General features: G+C 38.2%; 1 protein-coding gene across 2 annotated transcripts; it reads left to right on the forward strand.

Moving 5' to 3' along the window:
* Positions 1-801: 801 nt before the first annotated feature.
* SYAP1 (synapse associated protein 1) lies at positions 802-19578 on the forward strand. Of its 2 annotated transcripts, XM_066313919.1 has the most exons (9): positions 802-1061; positions 4313-4431; positions 6701-6767; positions 8138-8211; positions 8523-8662; positions 10192-10337; positions 14223-14281; positions 15255-15402; positions 16883-19578. In XM_066313919.1, the coding sequence occupies exons 1-9, from the start codon at positions 866-868 to the stop codon at positions 17008-17010; spliced, it is 1077 nt and encodes a 358-aa protein (XP_066170016.1). In that variant the 5' UTR covers positions 802-865; the 3' UTR covers positions 17011-19578. The 2 variants fall into 2 exon arrangements, with proteins under 2 accessions (XP_066170016.1, XP_066170017.1); XM_066313920.1 differs by lacking the exons at positions 14223-14281; positions 15255-15402.
* The last annotated feature ends 5234 nt before the right edge of the window (positions 19579-24812 follow it).

Here is a 24812-nt window from a genome sequence, read left to right on the forward strand (position 1 = left end):
ATGAAAAGTTTGCTGTGATTTTAGCAAAAACAGCGATATCCCAGCCGCTCCAGGAAACGCGGTTACTTGAAACAGGTACCGAGACCTGCAGGCGGTCTGGGAAGTCACATGTAACACATGAGGAAAACAGAGTTAGGGCAGGGAGAGCTGAAGGCGAATACTGGAAGAAATCCTCTTGCTGGGAAGTGGCACACGAATTACTGCGCCCAACCCTACCTACAGGAGCTGCCGCCTCCAGCAGGGATTTGTGGGCGCTGCGGCCGAGCGGGGGGAGGCCTCTGACTTACGCACGTGTTAAAGGCGGCTGCTCCGACCGGAGCCCGGCGGCGCGGACGAGGAGAGCCGCTGAGGGAGAGCCGAGCCCGAGCGCACCGCCGGCGGGGCGGGGCCGGCACCTGCCCGGGTGCGATGGCGGGGCACAGCCCTGCAGGTAACGCGCCTCCGAGCGGCGGGGCCGGACACACGAGCGGGGACCGGGGACACCCCGCCCACCGAGGACACCCCGCCCACCGAGGACACCCCGCCCGCCGGGGACACCCCGCCCGCCGGGGACACACGCCCGCCGGGGACACACGCCCACCGAGGACACCCTGCCCGCTGGGGACACACGTCCGCCGGGGACACACGCCCGCCGGGGACACCCCGCCCGCCGCGGACACACGCCCGCCGGGGACACACGCCCGCCGGGGACACACGCCCGCCGGGGACACACGCCCGGCGCGGCAGCTGCGGCGCGCCCCGCTCCGCCCGCCCCGCCCCGCCCCGCGGCCCCGGCGGAAGTGACGTACGCGGAAGCGGCGGCAGAGGCCGCCCGGGTTTCCGCAGCGGCGCCGGCACGGCCCCAGCGCCGCCGCCGCCCTGAGCCATGTTGCGCGGCCTGGGCAGCTGGCTGGGGCTGGAGAGGGCGGGCGAGGAGCAGCTGCTGCCCGCCGACAAGAGCAGCGGCCCCGCGGAGCAGGAGCAGAACGAGGAGGAGGAGGAGGCAGGGTTGGCCGGGCAGGAGCAGGGCGAGCTGCAGGGGGACTCGGAGGCGCTGCTCAGCCAGGCCAAGGGATTCGGCAGTGAGTGTCCCGGGGCTGCTGGCTTTCAAATATGAGCTAAGGAAACAAGGCTGCAAGTGTGCCTTTCGATTATCGTCTCTTTCAGAGCGTTTTTAAAAGGAACAGCGTTTCTTAAGTATCTGTTTTGTTGGCACTGTGGGAGAAGGTCTGTGTGTGGAGGGAACAGATCTGTCTACGTAGAATAATTTGCTTCGTGGGTTGTTATGGGCGTTTGTCATTTTTTGGTAGGAAAATAACAATGGGGCTTGATGATTTTGTAGAACATGTCTGCAGTCTTAAAATCAGAGAATGTTTTGAGTTGGAAAGGACCTTGGAGATAATCTGATTCCAACCCCTCTGCCAAGGGCAGGGACACTTTTACTAGACCAGGCGTAAAGCCCCATCCAGCCTGGCGTTGAACGCCCTGCCAAGGATGGAGCAGAACTGCAATTTGCTATCAGTAAAATTTTAGCTTTATTGTAGTGAATTCTTGGATAAAATTAATCCAAAGTACAGACCTAAACTCATTACCTCATTACTAAAGGGTTTTTTTAAAGGAGGGGGTTGGATTTTTTTAAATTGATGCTCTGAAATTTCGAATCCATATCATCTGAGAGGTTAATCTCAGCTGGTTCTTTCTTATGCGTTGTCTTGAGCAATCTGAACTGCAGCAGTTTAGTCTGTGTAGTTTGGTCAAATACCTGTCTAGTTGTAGTAAATTGATTCTAATCTGCTGCTTGCTCTGACTGTTCTAACCCGCAAATCGCTCTGATTGTTCAGGGAGGAAAAAGGACTTTGAGTTTCAGGGGAAGGATAAGTGTTGACTATTATCTGCATAAAGATCTGTCCCATAACTTGCTCTGTAAGTGAAAAATTGTGGTTTAATGGTCAATAGGTCTATTGTCTGTGATACCAGAGGAGGTTGAGGTGGAAAGGCTTTCTTGCTATTTTAACATGTAATCCTAGAAACCTCTGCATGGTTGACAACCTGGGGAGCTGTATAAAAAGAATGCCCGGGCAGATAAAGAATTTTGCTGTTAGAACCAAAGCTTTATAGACATTACTTTTTGCTCATGTTCATGTCATTACAGAAATTATTCGTGTTTTGCCATTGTGAACTGATAATAGAAATACTGCTAGATACATATTCTTAATACAGGCATACACTTATAAGATGGAAGATGAGTTTCTGAGTCATTTGAAAGTGGTTTTTCACCACTAATCCTATTTTTTTAAGGCTAAGTATCAAACCACCCTTTCTGCAGTTTTTAGTTCAAAAGAATATTTACCCTTATTGGAAATAAAACATATTTTGCTCTTCAGTGTGGTTCCAGGACTTGCCAAAACCAGTCCTGGAATTTTGTGCAGTGATGCCAGAATGCCACCAGACAGTAAATGTCTGTGCACATTTTGCACCCAAAACAATAGGATATGAGAGACTTTCCAGGGATACATAAAACAGCCAATAAAAGCTGGTAGGGAGTAAGCTGTCCTGTAGGTTGCTGCTTCCTCTACTCTCATAAGGGGAATAATCTATTTCTCTATATCTAAAATATAGAACTTAACCTTTTTTTATATCTGAATCTTGTGATGAGTATATAATAGATATAAAACATGCTAATAAGTACTTGAAGGATGTTTGGTTACCACCATTCTGTGACTTATAAGCAAAAGCTAAAAGTTATATATTAAAAATTGTCTTAAGGTTTGGCTAGACCTCTGCATAGTTTGATATTGATTTGGCGATATCATAATGAGAACATTTTATCCACCACAGGGAACAGTCAGCTTTGCAAAAGGTGACATCAGTGTTTGAAAGTAACTCATTCTACCAGTGCTTAACAATCATGTGTTAAAGGAACTTTTTTTTTTTTTTTCATTAAAAGATTATTTTTTACATTTCTAACCCATAGGGAAACTGGATTTTTTTTTGAGAGTTCTTGAGAAGGAAGGTGATCCTTTGTTTGAAACAGAAGTGCCGAGTTTTGGGGGGGTGGTTGGGGAGTTTTTTGGTTGGTTGATAGGTTGGGTTTTGTTTGACAACCTGCTGTATAAAAGTCAAGGGTGATTTTCTGGAATAACTGAAATATCTGACCCCTTTTGAGTTGACTACCAAGCAGCACTCCCAGATCCCTTTCTGTAGGACTGCTCTCCAGACACCCCTCTCTCAATTTATATTCATCCCACGTGCAGAATCCAGCATTTATTCTTGTTAAATTTCATGCCATTGATGTTTGCCCAAATGTTCCAATCTATCTAGATCCCTCTGCATTTATTTGATTTGCTATGGCTCTGGCCATAGCAAATAAAATAAATTAATATTTTATTAATTATTTTACATACACACATATGTATGTGTGTACTGGAACTGAGGTACTGCAGTTGTAATGCAACCATTCAGATATAATTAAGTGCTTGTGACATCATGCCATCTAAGAAATAGTACCACTGTTTTAAAATCACCTGTCTATAAGTTGATATTGATGTTTCTGAAGGTTTATGATATGCATCTTGCTTCTTGCAAGTTTGTTCTCCTTAATTAAAATAGAATGATACAGTGCAGATGGCCATGATATATGTATGCAGTTCTTTCCCTGCCACTTCTCTGCACTTCAGCACTGCTGATACAAAGAATGTGAGTCTTCAAGAATATTCCTCATTGCTGTTCTGACGCTGAATATTTTCAGAAAATATGGCTCAGAAAAATGAGCCAACAGGGCCACAGTGCTTTTCATGGAGCTAAAGAGAGGAAGAGAATGCAAAATAGATAAGGGCAAATGTCAAGAGCAAGCTTCTAGGCCAAGACTTTTGAAGCAGTTGTTACCTGCCTGAAATTTTTCATGGATTTGTTGCCTCAGTTTATTGTGCATGTTGATTTTCTTTAAAAATGTATGTCTCTTTTAATACTGTGGCTAAGTTACTTTATGGCTTAATGTCTCCAAAATACTTACATGAAATCAGGAGAGACGTGTTGCTTCAGAAAACTCGTTGGAAAGGAGTATTTCAAGGACCATTAACAATGTTTGATTTGGTAAACAAGATTCATGTACATATATTTGATTTACAGAAGTTGTAATCATCATCATTAAAGAATATAAACGAAAAAAGGATAAATAGCATTTTAGGAGTTTTTTGTAGGCCAGAAGCTGGGATAAGTTATTTTGAAAGAAAGTAGATGTCCAAATGTCTAAAGAGAAGGAAAAATAAATTTACAAAGAGAACTGAATGTAAAGAAATCTATTCTCAGGTATTTCTTTTTTTGTCTGTGAAAGGTTACCTCTTCAATTTTGCCTCTGCTGCTACAAAAAAGATATCTGAGTCTGTTGCTGAAACAGCACAGACAATAAAGAAGTCTGTAGAAGAAGGAAAAATTGACAGTATCATCGATAAGGTAATTTATTTCCAGACACTTGATCGGAAAGATCTGTTTGCTTACCATTGTTACAACATGTGGCAAATCTGGCATTTGTTAACATTTTTTCAAGCTGTCTTTAGATACTTTGTCTTTCAAGAGATAATGTATCTCTCCTGTCAGTAGGAATGTGACTGAAATGTTCATTCATGGTACAGTTGCCAAAAAATGGTTACCCTGCTTTTCTCAGTGCTGCATCTGTGTTTGTTCAGTTCCCTCAGGATGTTGATACCCTGGAGAAAGACCAGAAGAAAATATGAAAAATGGTGATGTAGGTGGAAGGGCTGGAAGAATTTGAGACAGGCAGTTGGGGAATGTCTGTCCCGAGATGTGTGGACTGGTTTCTTTTTGCCCCACAGCTTATTTAGTTGGAAAAAGGAATGAGGTATCTTAAAGGCACCTCTGTGCAAAAGTCAGAATTAGTTTGGCATTGTACATATTGTACCTAGGACCCTAGGGGTATGCAGGTACAGTTTCATAAGAACCAGTGGGCTAACGAAACTTGTTACTGTCCTATTCTTTTCCCCACCCTGACCCTGCCACGTAGTTCTTGCCCTCTCTGTTCCCATCTGTCAGCTCCAGTTGCTTAACTTGAGCCAGCAAATGTTCTTCCAGTATTTTAAGCCACAAACTTGGCAGAAGGAAAAGAAAAAAAGAAAAAGGCAGCAATAAGTGCCATGAAGTGTGTTCTGTGTTTGCTATTGAGAGTATCTTGGAAGGGAAGGGAAAGGGAACTGATCCAAACCATCCCAGCTGTATTAGGGCTGTGCATCCAGGAGTGTCTGACACAGGCAAACCCCTTTTCCTGCTCCTGTTCCTGCTCCTGTCTCAGACAGCCCTTCTGGGGAACTACAGTATTGCCTGCTTATTTATTTAAATACAATAGAATTCTACTTCTTGATATAATTAGTGTTCATGTTGTCTTCCAAACGAATCATCAAATGACATCAAATTAATTTCTATTATGATTACATTTTTTTTCTTCAGATTTCATTGACAGATATCTATATAATAATAGCGAAGATCTGTTTCCTTCTACAGTAATATCAGAGTCTAATGTAATTTTGATATACATCAGAGAGGGAAAATCAAGTAACAAGGTTATTTGTTAATTTAATACACTATTAATTATGCTCCTAAGAAACTCTAGCTAAGTACCTACAGCATATTTTGTGCCTAAAATACCATTTTCTTCTTTCTCTAAATGTCTTAGAGTAATATGAATTCCCTGTTCCAATTAATCAGTATTACATACAGGAGAAACAAGATTATACTGTATTATCACAAAGCTTTCTTCTAATACCATATAAATTATTTTATTCCATAAATAGAAAAAATTAACATAACTTTAAGCGAGAAGGAACCACAGTAATATTTTTTGTTACTGACACTACTGTAGTTCTGTCACTGATAGTAATCTTAAACTGAAATACTGGGTCAATGAAGGAAAAAAAAGTATAGGAATTTATCAGGATTTAGCTTGAAGACTTCTGTGCATTTTGGCAACTTGTTAATCCATAGACCTCACCACATAAAAGTTGTATTTTGTGAGTCATTTAAGTATTCATTTCTAGCTTCATCTTTTTTTTGCCTCTGCTTTCAACCATAGAACATTTGCTTTCTTACTTCTATATTATGGTGTTTCCAAATTCTGAGACCATCCTCCATTTTTTTTTAATTCTAAATTCAATGTAGAATATTTCTAAATATTTTTTAATAAAAATTTGTCAACAATGTAAGTGGAGAAGTTACTTTGTTTCAGCTAAGCAGGTGTTCTGAAATCCAACTTAACAATTTTGAAAGTCTGGTTTCTTGCAAGAGAGATTTCTTAGGCAGCTCTTGAAACTTCTGTAAGGCCAAGGGTATCTCTAAGTGTTAGTGCTTTAAAAACATGTTTAAATAAATCTGAACAGTCTGCCTTATCTGTGCTTGTTACAGTAAGACAATAAGTGGATATGCAGAGTATGCCAATTTTCAAATTACCAGCTAAGATTTTCCATCTCTTTTCCTTGTCCCCTGAACTTTATAAAACTATAAGTATAATTTTGAAAGCATACTCAATAGTTTTAAATGCAACATCAAATGCTTCCGTAAAAGGAAATGTATGATTGATGTGAAATACCTTTAACTTACAGGAAGACCACCATGGATATAAAAATATGCAGTGTATCTGAAAGCTCTTTCTGACTGAATATAAAACAAAAAGAGTGAATTTTTTTTTTATTGTCGTTCCCTGATTTTATTTTAGACAATTATTGGAGACTTTCAGAAGGAACAGAAGAAATTTGTCCAAGAGCAGCAAACCAAAAAATCAGGTAATGTATGCTTTTTTTAAGATGCCTAACATCACATAAGTAAAACCTTGCTGAAAGCTGGATAATTGAGCCAAATATAAAACAAATCTATCGAAACACTACTTAATGACATATGTTATAACAAAATTTAGTGCATATTGTGAAATAGCAGGATCATATTTTTAAGTGAGGTTAGTGTTGCATTACATAGTTGGTTTAGATTTGCTTTTTAACCAAAATCTGTTTTGTAAAATAAACTCAAAGATCACCATGCCAGAAGAGTTATTTTCTCACATTGTGTTTCATCATTTACTTTCATCTTTCTAATGTGTTACATGAATGCAATAATTTCTGACAGTTGGAGTATATAGTGACTCTGTTAATCTTTCAAATGAGTTGGTTTTAAGTGGATTGTGATAAAAATTTTCGCAGTGTTTGTAGTTAGTATGTTAGTCTCGTTTCTTCTTGCAAGATTGTTTTTGGGATTGTGTTGTCTGTATTTCCGTCTTATTGTCTATTAGTAAACTTGGGATTCTCTTAATGTATTTCTAAAAGCATCATGCAAATAGGTTGCTAGATTGGCCAAAGGAGGAGTAACAGATGGCCTGACTGATCCAGCATCTGATGTGGATCCATGTGGGTGAAAGATCTTGCTAATATCAGCTGCACAGGCAAATAAGTGTTGTTAGTTTAAGGGCACAAGAATTATTTATCTGCTACAGATGCATCATATTGTCTCTGTAGGCTGAATTTGCATTGACAGTGAAGAGTTTGATAAATATCTATACATCTACAACAGTTTGTTTTCCTCTCTGTACAGCCCAAAGAAGTATTTTGAAAGTATCTGCATAATGATACAAACCAGCTAAACTGGAGTAGGCTTACTCAGAGTATAATGGGTTGTAATTCATAACAAATGTATAACATTTTTCTCTGTTGTTAAAGAATTGGTGTTTTCTGGGTATAAGTTACTTTGCAAACTTAATTTAGACAAAGTTTACACATTTAAAGTGGATCTGGAAATAGTATTTGCAGGCAGTTTAACCAGTTATACAGCACTACTTCAGTAGCTAAATTAAGAGGCACCAAACTCTGACAGGTGCACTCTGCAAAGAAATCGCCACAGTTTTATTTTTACAGTAACAGAGATCAGCAACTATTTAGTGATTTTGATTTTTTTTTTTTTTACCTCTAGTAAACAAAGATCCATTCCTAGGGTTTCTCTCTTTCGCCATGGACTTATTTTAGGAAAAAGACACAATGCCCTGGCCTACTGGTGTGACTCTGCTCACTTTTGTGGCACTCTATGTTACCTTATGTAAGGTCTGTTATTTGGAGTGGGTTTTTTTCAAGTAATATATATGCAATTATCTTCCTCCTTCCAATACTAGAAGCAGCATTGCCTCCCTGGGCAGACAGCAATGAAGAAGAGACAATTCAACAACAAATACTGGCCTTATCAGCAGTAAGTATTTCACTTCCTGTAAGATCTGAAATTTTTTCTTGGAGAAATTAAAACTACTGGGTTTTTTAAGTAAAAATTTTATTACATTATTTATTAACTTATGTGTTTTCTATATACTTTTAATATGTCTGTCACCACACCAATCATGTGCAAGATTAAATAGTTCTATCACTTTCAACTTGAACCGAAGCAGATCCCCAATGTAGTTTTTAGTTTTATAAAGGCTTTAAGATTGTTTTGCTGCTCTTGTGTGTGAAATATGGTGTTCTTTTTCTGATATCATTTAATGGCTATAAATCTGTTCTTCAAAGGATAAACGGAATTTTCTGCGGGATCCTCCAGCAGGTGTGCAGTTTCATTTTGACTTTGATCAAATGTACCCTGTTGCACTGGTCATGTTACAAGAAGATGAGCTTCTCAATAGGATGAGGTTTGACCTTGTTCCCAAACAGTAAGTAATTTCTGCTGGTAACATCATGCTTTTAATGTGTCTGTAAATACCCATAAATTACTCCTTGTTCCTTTCACCTCCTTCAGTTCTTTATGTTCTTCCAATGTGTACATATATTTTTATCCTAGTGTCTAATACATGGAGTATTGCATGTGCATTGCAGTTTAATAATTTGAGGTAAGAAAAAAAGTATATCTGTGAGACAACTAATAAGGACCTGTTGATTCAAGTATGAGAGAGGCACTCAGTGTTTCCATGTCCAGTGTGCTAAATTAAGTGATTTTTTTTTCTCTCCAAAGAAAGGTAAAGGGAAAAATAAAAATGTTCAGATCTGTCGGTGTAACTGACATCCCAAGAAGGTGATTACGGATAGTCAGAGACCACCGCTGGAGAAATGATAATAGAGTGTGTCACAAAAAAAGCAGCAATGCAAGCAAGAAAAACTGGATTTGGATAGGAAATGGGAAGAGCTCTGTGTTTCAGAGCTTTATTCCAGAGCTGTTATTCCTTGTCCAGTCCCAGACTCTGTTCCTAGTGCTTGTTTCACAACTCGACTTTATATTTAAGTGAGAGTTCCCAACATTAGTCTCCTTGTCTAAGGATCAAAACAGGAAAAAAATATTTCCTTGTGACATTTTCAGTCTTAAATCTCCTCCTCTTATAGACCTTCCCAGCTCCTCATTCTGTTTATATTCTTCTCTGTTGTCAGTTCTGAAGATCTGCCCATATTCTCTGGTGCTGTCTTCAGCCTCTGGTCATGCTTTCCTTGCTTTTTCTACCACATTGCTTAATATTTTTTTCACCTGTTCTTAGTCTCAGTGGTCACTGTTTGCCTGAATAGGTGTGAAGGTAACTTCATTCTTTCTTAACCTATGCAAGTTCCTCCCCACAGATCTTGCCATTTCTGCCTTCTGTTGCCTGTAGGTTAAAGTTGGGAAATGTTACCTGAGGTAGGGGATAGTCTCCCACTTACCAGAGCTGGTCATTTCCAAGATAGCAGTTTCTAGTTACTAGAGATTCTGTGGACTTGCTGAAAGATGTGCAGATAGTGGAAAAGTACTTCTGCAATCTAGGAATGGCTTCTGCCACCACAGGTGTTCCAGTTCCACCTGGTGTCTAAGAAAGGTGTAGACAATTGTAGTTTGACAATAATAGGGTGTTTGGCTTAGAGGGGAGGAGAATGGGGTTGTTTGGCTTGTTGGGTTTGTTTACATAGTTTGTCAGGAGAGATGGAAAGCATCATATTTTTCCATACTATATATTGCTGCATGCTGTTAAGCTTTTTCTAGAGTTGTAATATTACTATTGTAGGCTCAAGTCAATTCCAAATGTCATGTGAGAGATCAGGAACTTCTAAAATGATGGACTTTTTAGAATGTGTTAATGTCACAAATTTCTTTTTTAAGTTTTGATTTAAATAGCAGCTATGTGTACTTCTCCTCTCTGCATATTTAATTTTATTTCAGTGCTAGATGGTAAAAGGAATCAAATTCCAAATGTAATAATCAAAATCTGTTTGTTTTCTCTAGTGTAAAGGAGGAGGTGTTCTGGAGAAACTATTTCTACAGGGTGTCCCTAATTAAACAGTCTGCACAACTCACTGCGCTTGCAGCTCAACAGCAAGCAGCAGGAAAGGAAGAGAGCAAAGGCAGAGAAGAGGACAGTGAACTGAAAGGTATGGGAAATATTTGTTTTAGCACAGTTCAGTAACTTAGTGTCACGCTGTTGCCTAAAATTGGAAGAAAAACTTTCCAAACAATATTAAAATTGATAACATAAAGAGCAGTCTTTTAATGAAAGCTTTCAGTTGCACATATAATACCTATACACATGTGCAGCATCACATTTTCACAATTTTTATAAGTTTAATTAATTATCATGTCTAACAAGTACATCCAATAGAGGAACAGTTGCCTGGTAACCCACCCTTAGATCTGCCCCATTGGAGCCCCTCCAAGGGTTCTTAGCTCTATATCTTGTTATATCTACAATGTATTCTATTATTTCAGCCCATGTGCAAAACAGGATGTCCTTGTTAGAAACTATTCTTGAAAACAAGACCAAACAGAATTTAAAGAATGTAGCATAATATGTGAGAAAAGGTAACTACTGTTTTAAAGTGTGAGAAAGTGCTAGAAATACACAGTTATATATTAAAAATCTACAAAGCTACAAATATATTAAAAAAAAGCTAAAAATCTTTAGACATCAACAAATGCTCACTGTATTCACCAGGTGCCATTACATATTTATCCTGGATTGCCTCTTAAATCTTCTCTCACCATACTTGGTGTCTTTGTGTAGACTGGGGATTCAAGTATGAGAGGAGGCTCCTAGTGCTCTTAAGCTGTTTTCCAGTTTCAGCTAACTTTGTCAGAAGAGTGAAAATCTAAAGACAAGAAATGTTGTACTTGGCTTGTAGCAGCTCATCACCATTAGTGGTCTTAGATGTGAATTTTGACTTGTCAGAAAGAAGTAGGAGATGCTTTAGGTTCACTTGATCAGACAACAGGTACTAGCCAACCCAGCCAGCTGGCATATGGTTTGCTCTTGGTTTTTGCTCCTCTCTCATGCCAAACAGAAATTAGTGAGTGATAGCAGAACTGCTTGTGGTGGTGGAGTGCAGGGTGTGGAAAGGCCCATAATGTGTTGTGGAAACAGAATAAATGGGGACCAGGAGGCTAGCTGGGACTCAGCCTTGAGATGAAAAAGCTGCTTCAACAAACGCATCTTCAGTTACATTGATCAGTTTCTACAGGTGATTCTTACTGACCCTCTTGTGAACCACTGGACCTGTTTGCATGTTAACAGATTCTGCAAGCAGGAATATCTGTGGCTTATAGAGTATAAAGCAGTTAGTTGTTGGCAGAAACACAGAAGATAACCAGTAGCTCATTAAATCTTAGCTTAACCTAGGTACACTCACCACCCCTGATAAGATACCTGAAGGATTTTGGTGGGCTGGTAGGCATTGGGCAGAAGGAGAAAATCTTTGCTGCGCCTTGGAATGGTTCTCATATTCCCTATATCAGTGAATTGTCATCTATGAAATCCACTAATACTTGTGTCCTGTTGATACTGCTGGCCTGACTGACAGTCAACTGCTTGCTGCCAAGTTACCTCCTTTTTCCTCCTTTTTGAATATAATATCTTTCCATGTAGGTATTTTTCCTCTTGAGTCGCCTTTCCTTTAGTCTTTTTACAGACTTTACCTTTTTCCACAGGTCTTTTGCACAGCTTAGTAGTCTCCTGCACAGTCTGAGCTAAGGTTACTCAGCTGGACCTTTGCTCCTTGGATGGGCAGCTGAACTTGGGGGTGAAGGAGAGGCTACAGATGGAATTACAAAGCTGGGCTTCCATGTTGCATATGTGCCTTTGTTGTCAGTTTGTCTTGTGCTTCTCAAAGGTTTTGTTTGGAGTGTGCTTGTGTCAGCCTAGGCAAGGTCCCCGTCTAGACTGGAAAAAGTAATTTTCTCTGAGTAGATTCTGTAGTAGCCTGTGCTGTCAGCATTGCCATCCAAGCAATACTGACAGGACAGGCTACTCCAGAATATACTGTAGACCAAGAGTCACCAATTCCCACTACTTTTATTCGGGACAGTTGTTCACTGCCCCAAAACTACAGCTGTTTTACCTGAAGTATCTCAACTTCTCAGGAGAGATGGCATGTGATCCTATTAAACAACCATAATGTTACGTTTGAATCATCCACACCCTTGGAAAGTACCGTTCAGTCCAAGTGAAAGGTGCTGGATTCTAGTAAAATTCCCATTGTGACTAAAGCAAAACATACCTTCATCAAAACAAAACAAAAAACTCCACTGTCTTTTGGCCTGTTGCAGCTCTTCTGCTGTTCAAACCACCGGTGTGGGGTATGCAGATAGATTTACTAATGACTGCATGTTCTGTAATGACAAAGATACATCTACCAGACTGTAGTAAATGCATGTTTTGTTTGACTCAGAAATTGCATAGATTGGGGAAGCTCTGATTCATATGTGTTATTTTTGGTTTAAGTAACCTTTTTGAAAGTTGGATTCCCTAATTGGAGGCTAAAAGTGGAAGTAATTGCCTGTTGGTAGTTCTTCATAATGTTCAGGGTTTATTCTTAAAGCTGAGTGTCTATAAAATGGAATTGTTAGCCTTCTATTTCTCTGTCTCCACCTTAGCTGCTCTTTTTAGAAAGTTAAATGAGTGTGGTTGATGTGAAAGGAAAAGAGAAGAGACCAATGGAAGACATTTCACATTCTCGTGTAAAGGCTATATAAGATCTATAACAAAATGCCAAGTTCTAGCCCTTCTCTAGGTATGAGTAGCTCTGTAGTTAGGAACTAAGTCACCTTGGGATGAGAGCACACCACAGTGGAGGAGATGATGCCAGGCCATTAGAGGTTGATGGTGTGTCAGTCACACCTGACTGGGGCATGGCCCAGTGCAGTGTCCCATCTGCACCAGTGCAGCAGGTGGGGTCTGAAGCACCTCTCTTGAGCAGCAAAGCATTACTGCCATGTCCTACAGCTTCCCCAAACAGGGAAAGCTGGAACCTCTTTGGCTGCAGTGTCGGGTTCAGTGACAGATCCTCTGGAGACAGGAAAATGGAAGGAAAAGAGAAGATAGGACAGAGCAGCGGGCATTGAGGTAGATGAGCTATAAAAGTAGTGACAGCTACCAATGAGAATGATTTTAATTAAAACTGGTCTTTATTTTAAAAATTAAACACAAAAAAAAGTCAGAAATTGCTGAGCTAGCTGGAAGAGTCCACCTGGGCACCCTGTAGGAAGCAGAGCTGCAAGCACAGAGCTGCTTTGCATGTTTAAGCAAAGAGAACTGCTAAGCAAGCACTCCACCACTACCACAGCCCCTGTATGTTAATTGCTCCTGCAGCCACCTGGCTCTTCACTGTAACTCCTCTCCCCTGAGAGCTGCATAAGGAAGAAAACTGGGATGTTCCTTTACCTGCCAGGGAAAAGATCTAACCTTGCTAGTAAACAATCATTGCCTTCCTAGTACCATGCTTAAATACAGAATGCACAGTGAGTTCTCTTAGGAAATTGAGACCAGCTTTTAGAGTTTGTTTCTCAGTGACTTCCTTTGCCTGTGTGGAAGGTAAGGCTGCATAACATTGTTCTCATGTGCCCTTAGGGGTGTGCATAGTACGTGTGCAGTCTGCTCTGCCCAAGAGCTAACTGGCACCCTTGTCAGCAGTAGCAACCGGCCAGAGGAGTTTGAAAACTTCTGTGATAGACAGTGACTGGATTTCATGACCAAATCTATGCATTCATAACTTCAAAGAGCTTTAGGATGTCATTTTGAGGGTCAGAGGGGTCCTGTCTATTAAGTTTGGAGCCATAATGAGGAAAATGGCTTGCTAAATTTGTCATAATTAAGAATAGAAAATTGTTTCTCTTTGGTTTTGAAAGTGGTTCACCTGTGGCTAAGTTCAGCCTTTAACCACAAGGATTCCTTAAAATACAGTATTTCCTTGTATATTTAATAGCTATGCAAATTAAATGAGATTTTTATATATTTAAATTCTATCTATGTTTTTTTTCCTTGATAGAAACAGTGCGACCAAAAACACCGCCTGTTACAATAAAGCCTCAAATAAAATCACAAGAGGTAAAAATGCTGTTACATTTTATCTGAGATTTAATATGTGAAGCTGTTCCTTAATAAGTAATTGTGCATCTTTTTGAGTAAGTTCTGCTATGAAACGATAATAATATAGTATCAGACAGTCCTAATGTGCTGCTGTTTTCCTGTGATACTAATTTTTTATATATGATCTTGAAACTCACTTTCAGTAGCGGAAGCAGTAGTTTATCTGAAGAATGTTGTCCTTAGTATCCTTCATATTATGATGTGATTTTACTGTCAAAGAGTGAAATTTCCAAAATGTTTGGAGTAGAAGGTTAGCATTGCATTGAGACACTAGCAGTACCTTCATAAAAATATATTTGTGTGCCATGTTTTGTCCAACTCATCAAGCTGTGGTCAGGCTGAAGTATAGAAAATCTAAATTATGCATCTCAATAGCAACACTGTTTTATTTCACTTTTGCTTGGTACTGCAAAAAAACCTTTACCTTAGACACATAATGACCCTTGTTCATTTCTGGATTGTAAAATTGATGCCAGAGAACACTCTTGGCAGAAGCAGAGCTGTGCATTCTCTTGCCAATAATATGCAGCGGGCAAAGATTTCCAAAGAATAGTCCTCTCTTAATCTTACTTTGGTTTAGAAAACTATAACTGAATTGTGGTCAAAATTTTAATATTTAGGTCCTGTTTTAAACTACTCCGAAGTTTATTATTGTTTCTGAAGATTACAAACTAAGAATTAAAATTGTTAAGAGAGTGCAAAAAGACAACCTAGAATGTAAGGCAGATAATTTTCATTACAGCTATGTAACATTTTTGTTTGTACAAAAAAAATCTTAAAGGAAAAGTAGCTAATAAAGAAAAACAGTTCTGAGAGTAATGTGTTTGGGTTTTGTGAACTCTATTTAAAAGCAGTCAAATGAGTGGAAGTATATATTGGTGACTTGTTTTACCCTCTCTGGATAAGTTTATACTAAAGTGTCTTCTTGCAGGATGAGGAAGAGATTTCCACAAGTCCAGGTGTATCAGAATTTGTGAGTGATGCTTTTGATACCTGTAATCTGAATCAGGAAGATCTAAGAAAAGAAATGGAACAACTAGTGCTAGATAAAAAGAAAGAAGAGACTTCAGCAGTAGAAGGTAAAGCTACTATTACTTCTGTTTCTTACATAGAGCAATTCTAAGACAGGTTGATTTAAAAGAAAAAAAGTTGTAATTCAATTTAGAAAATATCTGTGACCATTTTTTTCCAAAGTGTATGAAACAGCCTTCAATGAGATGTTGCAGAAATAAATGATAATTTTTGCCACGGTCAGACCACATCTTATACAGTATTTAACTGTGAGTGGTTTAAAGCCAAAGAACCTAAGAGTTTTAGGTCACGCTTTTATGAAAGTGAGTGTGGGGTATTTTTTTTTTCTCTCCTCCTTTCTCTTTCATAGGTTCTTCTTCATAATAACTGTTTTCTTTAATTGACATCCTTGTAGGTAAAGTACAGTATTTGAAAGTCAGGTTCTGTTTTCTTCTTTCGGCAGCAGCTAAAAAGGCAACATTTGCAACAGACTATGAGCTTGAAGTGGCCTCTGTCTATAAAGGTTTACAGGCATTTGGAACAGTTAAAATTTAACAAATAGTTCTAAGAATGATGATAAGAAATTAAGTGGCGCTTATTAAGTAAAATAATTCAGAAGAACTAATATCAGTGTATAGAGCATAAAAACAGTCTGTCATGATGTGACTCTGGCCATACATAATTAACTATGACAACACTTGTATATGTAGATCCTTATCACAAAATGTGCAGAATTTTCTTAGAATGTGCTTTGGATTTTGCTGAATCATTGTTTTCTGATTTTTTTCTGTCCAATACATAGCCAAACTTGAGGAATTATAATGAGTAATAGCAGTTTCTTGCATCTGGTTCTTTGATGAAAAGTTTCAATAGCTCATTAATGTGTTACTTGTTAAGAGAAATGTCAGCTGGCTGGACTGACTTGGACTCTGGAATTGCTTACCTCCCTATCTAGGCTGAAGTACTAACCAACCTGTAACGTATCAAACGCCCAACTCCTCCCCCACACTCTTGCCTATGATAGGTAGAGCTAATTAAAAACAGAGATTAACAGCACAGGAATGCCTTCTGATTCATTTTTTGCCCTAAAGTATGAAATATGATTACCTTTAACCCTGATTTAATGAGCTTGCCTAGCTACGAATGCCAAGTGAGGAGAGTACCTTCTTCTTTGTTTTAAACTAGCCACAGTATTGGATCTTGATTTCTTCTTTCCATAACAGTATATCCACACTTTTACAAACTTTATTTTTTTTATGGAGATTTAAAATTGCAAAGGGAGATTCAGTTGATAGCAGAGTGAAAGACTGTAGAAAATGATATTGCAAAGGGATCTTTGTTATAGTATACATACAGGAACATAGTCTTGTTCCTACTCGTGATCAATAGGGAGGTGAAATTTCTGAAACACCTTTTGTTTCTAAGGAGAATAGTCCATAAAATTCAGGGGGTATAAGAGAGATTCAGTGCAAATTCATCTAGTTTCATATAAATAAGAAACATTCAATATTATCCATTAAATTCTTACACATCATTTGTCTCTTTTAGAAGAAACTGCTGATTGGGAAAAGGAATTACAACAAGAGCTTCAAGAGTATGAGGTGGTGACAGAATCAGAAAAGCGTGATGAAAACTGGGATAAAGAAATAGAAGAAATGCTGCAAGAAGAAAATTAAACGTTTTCACAAAATCACTATAGCCCAAAGCTCTTTCAGAGGACTGACATGGATTTTTGCTTTCATGTTTTGCTTACAAAAATATCTTCAGAAGACATAAAAAAAATCTGAAATCATTATAATTCCATATGGGAATACAACCAGTATTTCTGTTCTTTATATGAGCAGTTTCTGAACTTTTATAGTCTTCAAAAGAAAAAAAAGTGGAGGCAGATACTGCAGGTTATAATTAAAAGTGATAACATTAATACATGAAGCAGTGGTTCAGTTTGAGGCATTTTTAGGTGATCAAGAAGCTCTTCAAAGAGATTTCTAAATCTAAGAACTGCAATTTTTTTTTGTCTACAGCCTTCTGTTTGGTATGTAAAAATGGATGTTTTAAGTAACTTAGTCCTTGACAACAACTCTCTCTTTATATTTGCACTCTGATCCCTGTATAATCTGTAAATGTGTACTATTTTTAAGGTACTTATAGTTGGTAGATTTCACATGTATTTAACTTCATTAATGTATGTAGCCAAAGAATTTATAGAAAACCCTATCTAATAACTTTCAAGGATTTGGTAAAACATACTAATGCAGAGTCCAAAAGAAGCTGATTATTTATCAGTCAGGCAGTAAACATTTAAGCATTTAAATTAGGATAGAGTTAGTAACTGCTTGAATTAAATTTGGGGTTGTTAATCATATTGAGATACTGAGACAAATGGTTTAATGCATTCTTTCTGCAGAAGGAATATTATGGTATCATCTGTTATGATAACAATCTATTATGTTTCCATTTAATTTTACTGTCTGAGTTGAGAGCAAATTAAATGCTTCTCCTTATTTTAAGTGCTGAAACATTTATGTAAAAGCTTTCACTGGTTTGGACATCTTTATTAAATACTGTAAATATGTATAAAATTGGCTCATTTATTTGGAGGGAGGGCAGTGAGGAGTAAATATGCTTCAGACACAGATTTTTAAAATACACTTTTTCACAGTGCTTAAGACATACAATTTAAATTAAAAAATAGGGGGGTTTTCTCTAAAAGATTTTTTATTCTTCATAGGCATCTGGATGTCTCCTGTGGTTATACCATTAAGTTAGTACCTTTATATAGATAAATGAAAATTTTATGTTTTGTTTGTCATCTATTTCATAAATTTCCATGACAAAGCATTCATGAAATTCCAAATACAGAGGAAAATGGGTAAAATTAAGTAGGTCGGAGCCATTAAGCACAATTGAATTATAGGCATGTTACATACAGTAAGCTTTGTCTTAATGACATAATTCTGCAGAAAACTTTTGTAAAGAGACTGAAGAGATTATAGCTGTAATTACTCAGTCAATATTCATCTCTTGGGAAATGAAAAGAGCTAAGTAGTTTCCACTGCTGTTACTGTAAGAAAGGACTATTTAAAATTGTCTCCATTAGCAACTTGGACAGAAAGTTCTCCTCTATTTCTCATTATGGAAAAGGAATTGTTTTAAACCTGCATACATTTGGCTTCTCAGATTAGTTTATTGCCATACACTTTTTCAACTGCAAACCATTTTAAGCACAATTTGTATTTTCATAGTGTTTTTCACTTAGTTAATAGATGCGAGGTAAGGCACGGTAAATAAGAGGTACTTAAGGAGCTTTTTATATCTGGGATTAATTAAAGACAACAAAAGTTAAATCTGTTACACTTATAATAATAAGACTATTCACAGTTCAGTGGTTAGTCTTGATAAATACAACTGCTCTAGATTTAAGATGGAGATATTAGGATCTATCTGCTGTACAGGTTGATGTGGCTCCTTCTAAAAAGATGGGTAGTTCTATTTTGATAGTCGCCAATATTCCCTGGATGACTGAGAGCTCCAAAAGTCTGCTTTCTTAAAAACAAGCCTGATCATTCGTAATGTCTTCAAGTGTATGATGGCCTGATGGCCTGAAATTAAATTTCATTTCTCATAAAAGATGGGTCCTTCATATAAAATTTTCATTTTTCCCTTTTTGTGAAAATCAAGTATATCTATAAAATAAAAGAAACCAACCCACTGCTTAAATTTGCATTTAGAAAACACAATAATGTAGCAAGGCCGAAACTTACTTGAGCTCTGATATTTAACATCTCTTATCAAAAGTCATATTAATATTTTCAAATCTAGGTGTCTGGTTTTAAGCTGGAAAACAGAAGTAAATTCTCATAATCCTGCAGTTTTCAGGCCTGGCCTATTGCCTTTCATTTAGGTAGGTGCTACAAGTGCCTAGCAGTTCTTATTGTGCACGGGAAGAGGGAAAGTTTCTGCATTCCACTTGCCATGTGGGAGGAGCACAGGTAGACCTTTTCACATTCATGGTGAATTTTGCATGACTTTGTACCCAAATGTGTCATAATAGGATATTACATAAGCAAATGTGCTAGTCTTTTCTTAACAACATCGTTCTAAGCACTGGGATGGTGCAGATGCTAAAATCCAGCAAAACACTGCTATGAAATCAGTGACAAAATAAAACCAAAAATTAATGTAAATAATATCATCCTGTGGATACAGTGTGACAGAAAGTACAGTTTGGCAACAAATCAAAAGATAGATAACAAATTTTCTTAGAAGATAAACTTGCAGATTTTTTAATTAACTTTTTGGGAAACAGGGCAAAGATCACCCAGGAATCATATAAGTTAGCTTAGAATAGCTTTGTGGTACCAACATCTCCACTTACTCTGTGTACTGAACAATCATCTCCAGCTATTGGTTTATAATTCCAGTTGGTATTAGTTAATACGTCTATGGAATCTTTAAAATTTAATCTGTCTGAGTGAAGAGGAAATATTGTAAAATCTGAGAAATAAGAAAAATATAGTGAAAAGTTCCCCTACATTTTCATTTGATCACTTACAGGTGATCTGTTATCAAAGTTAATCAAAGCTTTCAGTTTCCTGAATTGTTCTAGTAAACTTTTAATTTTTTGGGGGTTTTGCCTCAGTATTTTTTTGTCTTTGCTATTTGGTGATCTTGGTGGTCAGTGAGATGATGTATGTAGTACTGAAGTGCAGGATGTCAATTTTAACCTTCTGGATTTAAAGAATAACACTATGTGCAGGAGTCTGTTGCTGAACTGTGAAATGCATCCTTGAACTCTTGGCCACTCACATATTATTGACTTTTACTTTGCAATATCTATTACATAGAAAGGAGCAAAGTGTCTGGTTACTTCTCTGTGCACTGCCAAGCAGGAGCAGCTGCATCAGGCCCTCAGTCCCAGGGCTGTGTCAAAAATGTGGTTGTACCATTGATGCCTTTTTCTCTGGTCCTAAAAATATGAGCCAGACACAGTTAGGGTGATAAAAAGGAGTACCTTTATATAAAGATCCTCAGGTGTACAGCTCATTAGGTGGAAAACACTAAAGATGCTTCACGTGATGCAGGTACAATTTTTATAGATTTTGCAAATTGGCATATCTGACAAGAGCCCCACAATTAGCAACACACATGGTTAAATAATTTAGAATTCTAAATTTTCCCCCCCTTCAGTGGGGACCAGGCCCTGTGTACAAAAATATGTCTCGAAAAGTGGCTTCAACCTTGGTTTCTGAGGAGAACCAAGATAGAATAGGGGTCCTGGAATTTGTTTTGTCTTCCTGCCTAGGAAGATGCTGAAGCTAAGCTACAAAGCTACACATATATCTATAAAGAATACAGACAATACATAAAAGGAAAAAAAGGTAAAAACCAAAACCATTTACCATCCTCATAATGGCCTGGGTTTCAGTTCGGCAGAAGTCCACAAGATCTGGCCTGACACATTTATGTCTCAGTAAGTGCAGACTGATAGATCTGTAACAGCAGTACAGTACCCTAGCCTTAAATAATATTACCCATTAGTAGATTTTCCTTCCAAAATACTTATTTTCAGTGCTTTTCTCTTTTAAGTATTTGAAGTGTTTGTTTTAGATCATCGTACTAATTTTTTTTACCAAAATGGCAAGTAAGTCAACTAATTTCTTGCTATATTTTCTTTGTATATATTACAGTTAACTATTGGAGGAAACAACAATTTCTACAAAAATATCAGAAGACATACATAGCTTTGTTTTATTCTCAATATAGCCCAGCATTTGCTATAGATAGATAGATAGATATATCAATACCATGCATACATATAAATGCAAGCCCACATGTATCAAAGTGTCTAAATACATTAAAGAAATTATAATGTACTTTACAACTGTTACTTTTAACTAGATACCATTGAGACATAAGGGGCAACCAAAATAATTAGCATTTGTTTGTCACACTATCATTTGTAATGAGATGACTCTCTGTAGAAATTAAGAATGAAATCACTTGTTTTGTTTCTTAAAAGACTGGTTTTCATTATGGACAGGTTGGGGATGTTTTCCTTTGCTAATTCAAGAATCTATGACGAATCTCTCCAGGTAAATTTGGGAGGTGTAATTAACCCAAAACTACATAGGCAGATAGGTTACTTTGTCTCAGTGTGATCCTGGCAAAGTAGGGAAAGACAAGAAATGCCTTTAGTTAAGGACTTTATATAAAATTAGAAGAATAAATATTTGATGCCCTCTTTGATATATGATGCTCTAAAGAAAACCATGCTTAAGAGTTTTGGGGGTTTTTTACTTGTATAAAACCTTAATTCTGCAGTAGCTTTTATTTATTTATTCTCATGGCTATGGTTTCCATACACAAACGTGGAGCTTTAAGAGCCAGATAAAACTGCTGCTTTTCTGCATTTCCTCTCTTTCCCAATTAAACCCATTTACCTTACAGCCAAATAATGGCCAGAGAATGGCTTGATATACTCAGTTTCTTGTCCCACTTACTTCAGAAATGCTAGCCTTGTGCCCTTTGATGCCAGCAATTTAAACATCAAACAGTTTTGGTTGTGCTGTATCATCACCACCTTTCATCCTGTATCACGTGTAACAAGATTTTCAAGCCCATCATGTGCTGGGTGGATGAAAGGTCCTGCTGTAAGGATGTTGCTGGGGTGGAGAGGAGCTTCCACAGATAATTGCTGTGGATGTGGAAATGATCTCTTGGTGGGATGTAGTGTCAAAAAATTAGTGGGCATGTACATGAAAGAGCAGGAACTATTGCCTAAACAGGTGCAAAGGATCTTTCAGATGGAGGAATGTTATTACCCAACCCACTTTAGGTTTCTCTAGCTGTGGATGTACTTACTAGTCAGCTGACATGCCTGAGCACATGTTGAAAACAGGATGGTTGTAAGCAATTAGAAAGACCACTAATAATGTTTGCCCTGAGTCAGCTGGCAATCTCTCCATCCCAGGCACTGCACTATTCCCACTGGAGATGGAAAGCAACCCAGTTTTGGAGGCCAGGTGCCAAGGGGTACAATAGGGAATGGTCTGCCTCCCCTTGGTCTGGGGTAGCAAGCAAGCAAGAAGAAAATCACCAGCATATTTAAGTCACAAGTGCAAGAGTAGCTTCTGGCTTGGGTGTCAGGCCCCAGTCCTGGCTGCTGTAACCCAGGAGAGGAGCAGTGTTAGAGAACAGTGCCAGGCTCACCCAAGCCCCACTCCAAACACCTGCCTCCTCACCATGGGCCACAGCTCCACTTCTTTCAGTGGTTGACATCTGAATTCTATTGCAAAGTAAGTTTGCACAAACATGCAACCGGCTATTATTCTTAGTCATTAAAAAGTACAGCTCATTTTTTTAAACTAATTCATTACTTTCCTGGTATTGTGGGATAAGAATTTAATGATGTGTGAAGGGGGGAAGTCTTTTAATTAGTTTTGAATTAACCTGAGCAATGTGTGACATAGGAGAACAGAAGAACTTGGCTTTGCCATCTTTGCATGTCCCACAAGTTACTTTCTTGAACCAAGCAAGAAGTTTCAAACTTCACTCTTTCCAAATAACAAATTTTAATGGGGGCAGTTTTCCATATACTGAATAGTGTGTAGCAGCTTTCTTTAATACTCACCTTTGGAGGTAATTTTTTGGGGAGGAGATGCAACAAGCGCATGGGAGAAACAACCACCCAGCTGACACATCCTGGTTTTTATTTTCTGTATTTTGCCTCATCTCATTTCACGTGTACCCCAGCATGTTGTTTTTATCTATAGCTATATAGTATGTCCAGCCAGTACATGATTGCAGTGTTGTCCACAGTGGACCCCAGGCAACTTCTCTAGCCATAATGGAATCTTAAGATCCTGTGAAGTGTGGTGATTTGGGTTGGGTTTTTGGTTTGTTTGTATTTTTCTGTTTCCCACTTGCCTTTATTTTAATTTCTGATTAGTTAATCTGTGAAAAGTAACACTGGAAGAATTACTGCTCCTACTCAGTGTTGTCACAGAGGGAGATGTTCCAGTAAAAATTCTGATAGTCCTGACGTTCTTCAAAGTTCCAATGGAAGCAATTATCATAATGATCATGAGGAAAGGACAAAATTAAATAGTTTCCTGACTGCATTGTATGTTGTAACAATGCTGTAAGGGAGGAGTATCTTTATTTCACAGTTTCTCCGTTGTCTTTGGCTAAAGATTTGAACGTCTTGTTCTAGTTGTCACACTGCTGGTATCTTAAACATAATGAAGGAACTAATTTTTCAGCCAGTTCCCTGGGAGTGCCTCTGCAATGAGGGCAGTGAAGTACCTAAGAGATGTGTCAACCTGGCTGGTAATTGTAGAAGGTTCATCATGTCAGCCGACTCTTAATCAGGGTGATAACCACAAAACGTGGCTGTAGTTCATTAAAACAGAGTACTCCAAAGAATTGTAAAAAGTGGATGACTAATGGATACGCCGTTGTATCCTAAATAATAATTTAAAATAACTAATTTCCTAGAATTTCAGCTTCTTGCTTGTCAAAACTTGAGACCACTACACCTTCTTGGCAGCAGCCAGTTGGGTGGAACAGCAACTTGGCTGCTCCTGGTGCGTAGGATTGCACGAGCAAGGTCATTTACAGGCCACAACTGAAAATATGCACTCAGTACATGTATTCACTTGCAGGAATGGAATATAAATTTCCCATACTGTTGACATGCACTTTATTGGTAAATGCATTTTTGAGGGAAAAAATGTTCACAGGAACACAAGAAGAGACACACGGAGAGAATGTTAAATGTAATTCAAAATATTAAAAGTAAGTACTTTCATTCCATTTCTCATTTTTATTCTCCAGAGGACAACAGCACTGCAGGCAAACAGTGCACCAGAGATCCAAGTGATGAAGCTGATGGTACCTCTCAATATACCTGCATCAGCTATCCTCAAAAACACCTGAACTTTTGGAAAACCAACTTACTAGGAAGAGTATCTTTCTTGAGAAAACAAGTATAATTGATCTGTGTTACTTTATCAGCAGAAAAAAAAACAACCCCCCAAACACACAGTTCATGTGAGAAAAGCATTTTTGCTGGAAATATATTCTCTTAACATCTGATGATTTTTGAAGAAAATCTTGTTCCTGTTGACAGAGCAGCCTTGTGCCTGCTTCTGTTGTACCAATGTATGCTAACCTCCCTGGCACCCAAATTCACCAAAACAGGGCTCACAATTAATTTTATTACAGACAGCAAGAGCTCTGTGGTTCTATATTCTGTTCTCTCCAAGTAGCTCAAATTTGTAATTCATCTTCCTTCCATTCAAAAAGTGTCTGAGAGGGGGATGGTGCAAAAGTAATTTATGTTTAATATATATATATATATATTTTTTTTTCATATAATGCTTGGGAGAAATTAAAAGTAACCTTAAAGCCCTGTTTAAGGATTGCATGAGCTATCCAGGGATCAAACAAAGCACGTTCAATGAATGGATTTCTT

Source organism: Sylvia atricapilla, chromosome 2 (genome assembly GCF_009819655.1).
Source record: "Sylvia atricapilla isolate bSylAtr1 chromosome 2, bSylAtr1.pri, whole genome shotgun sequence".
In the NCBI taxonomy this organism is placed as follows: Eukaryota; Metazoa; Chordata; class Aves; order Passeriformes; family Sylviidae; genus Sylvia; species Sylvia atricapilla.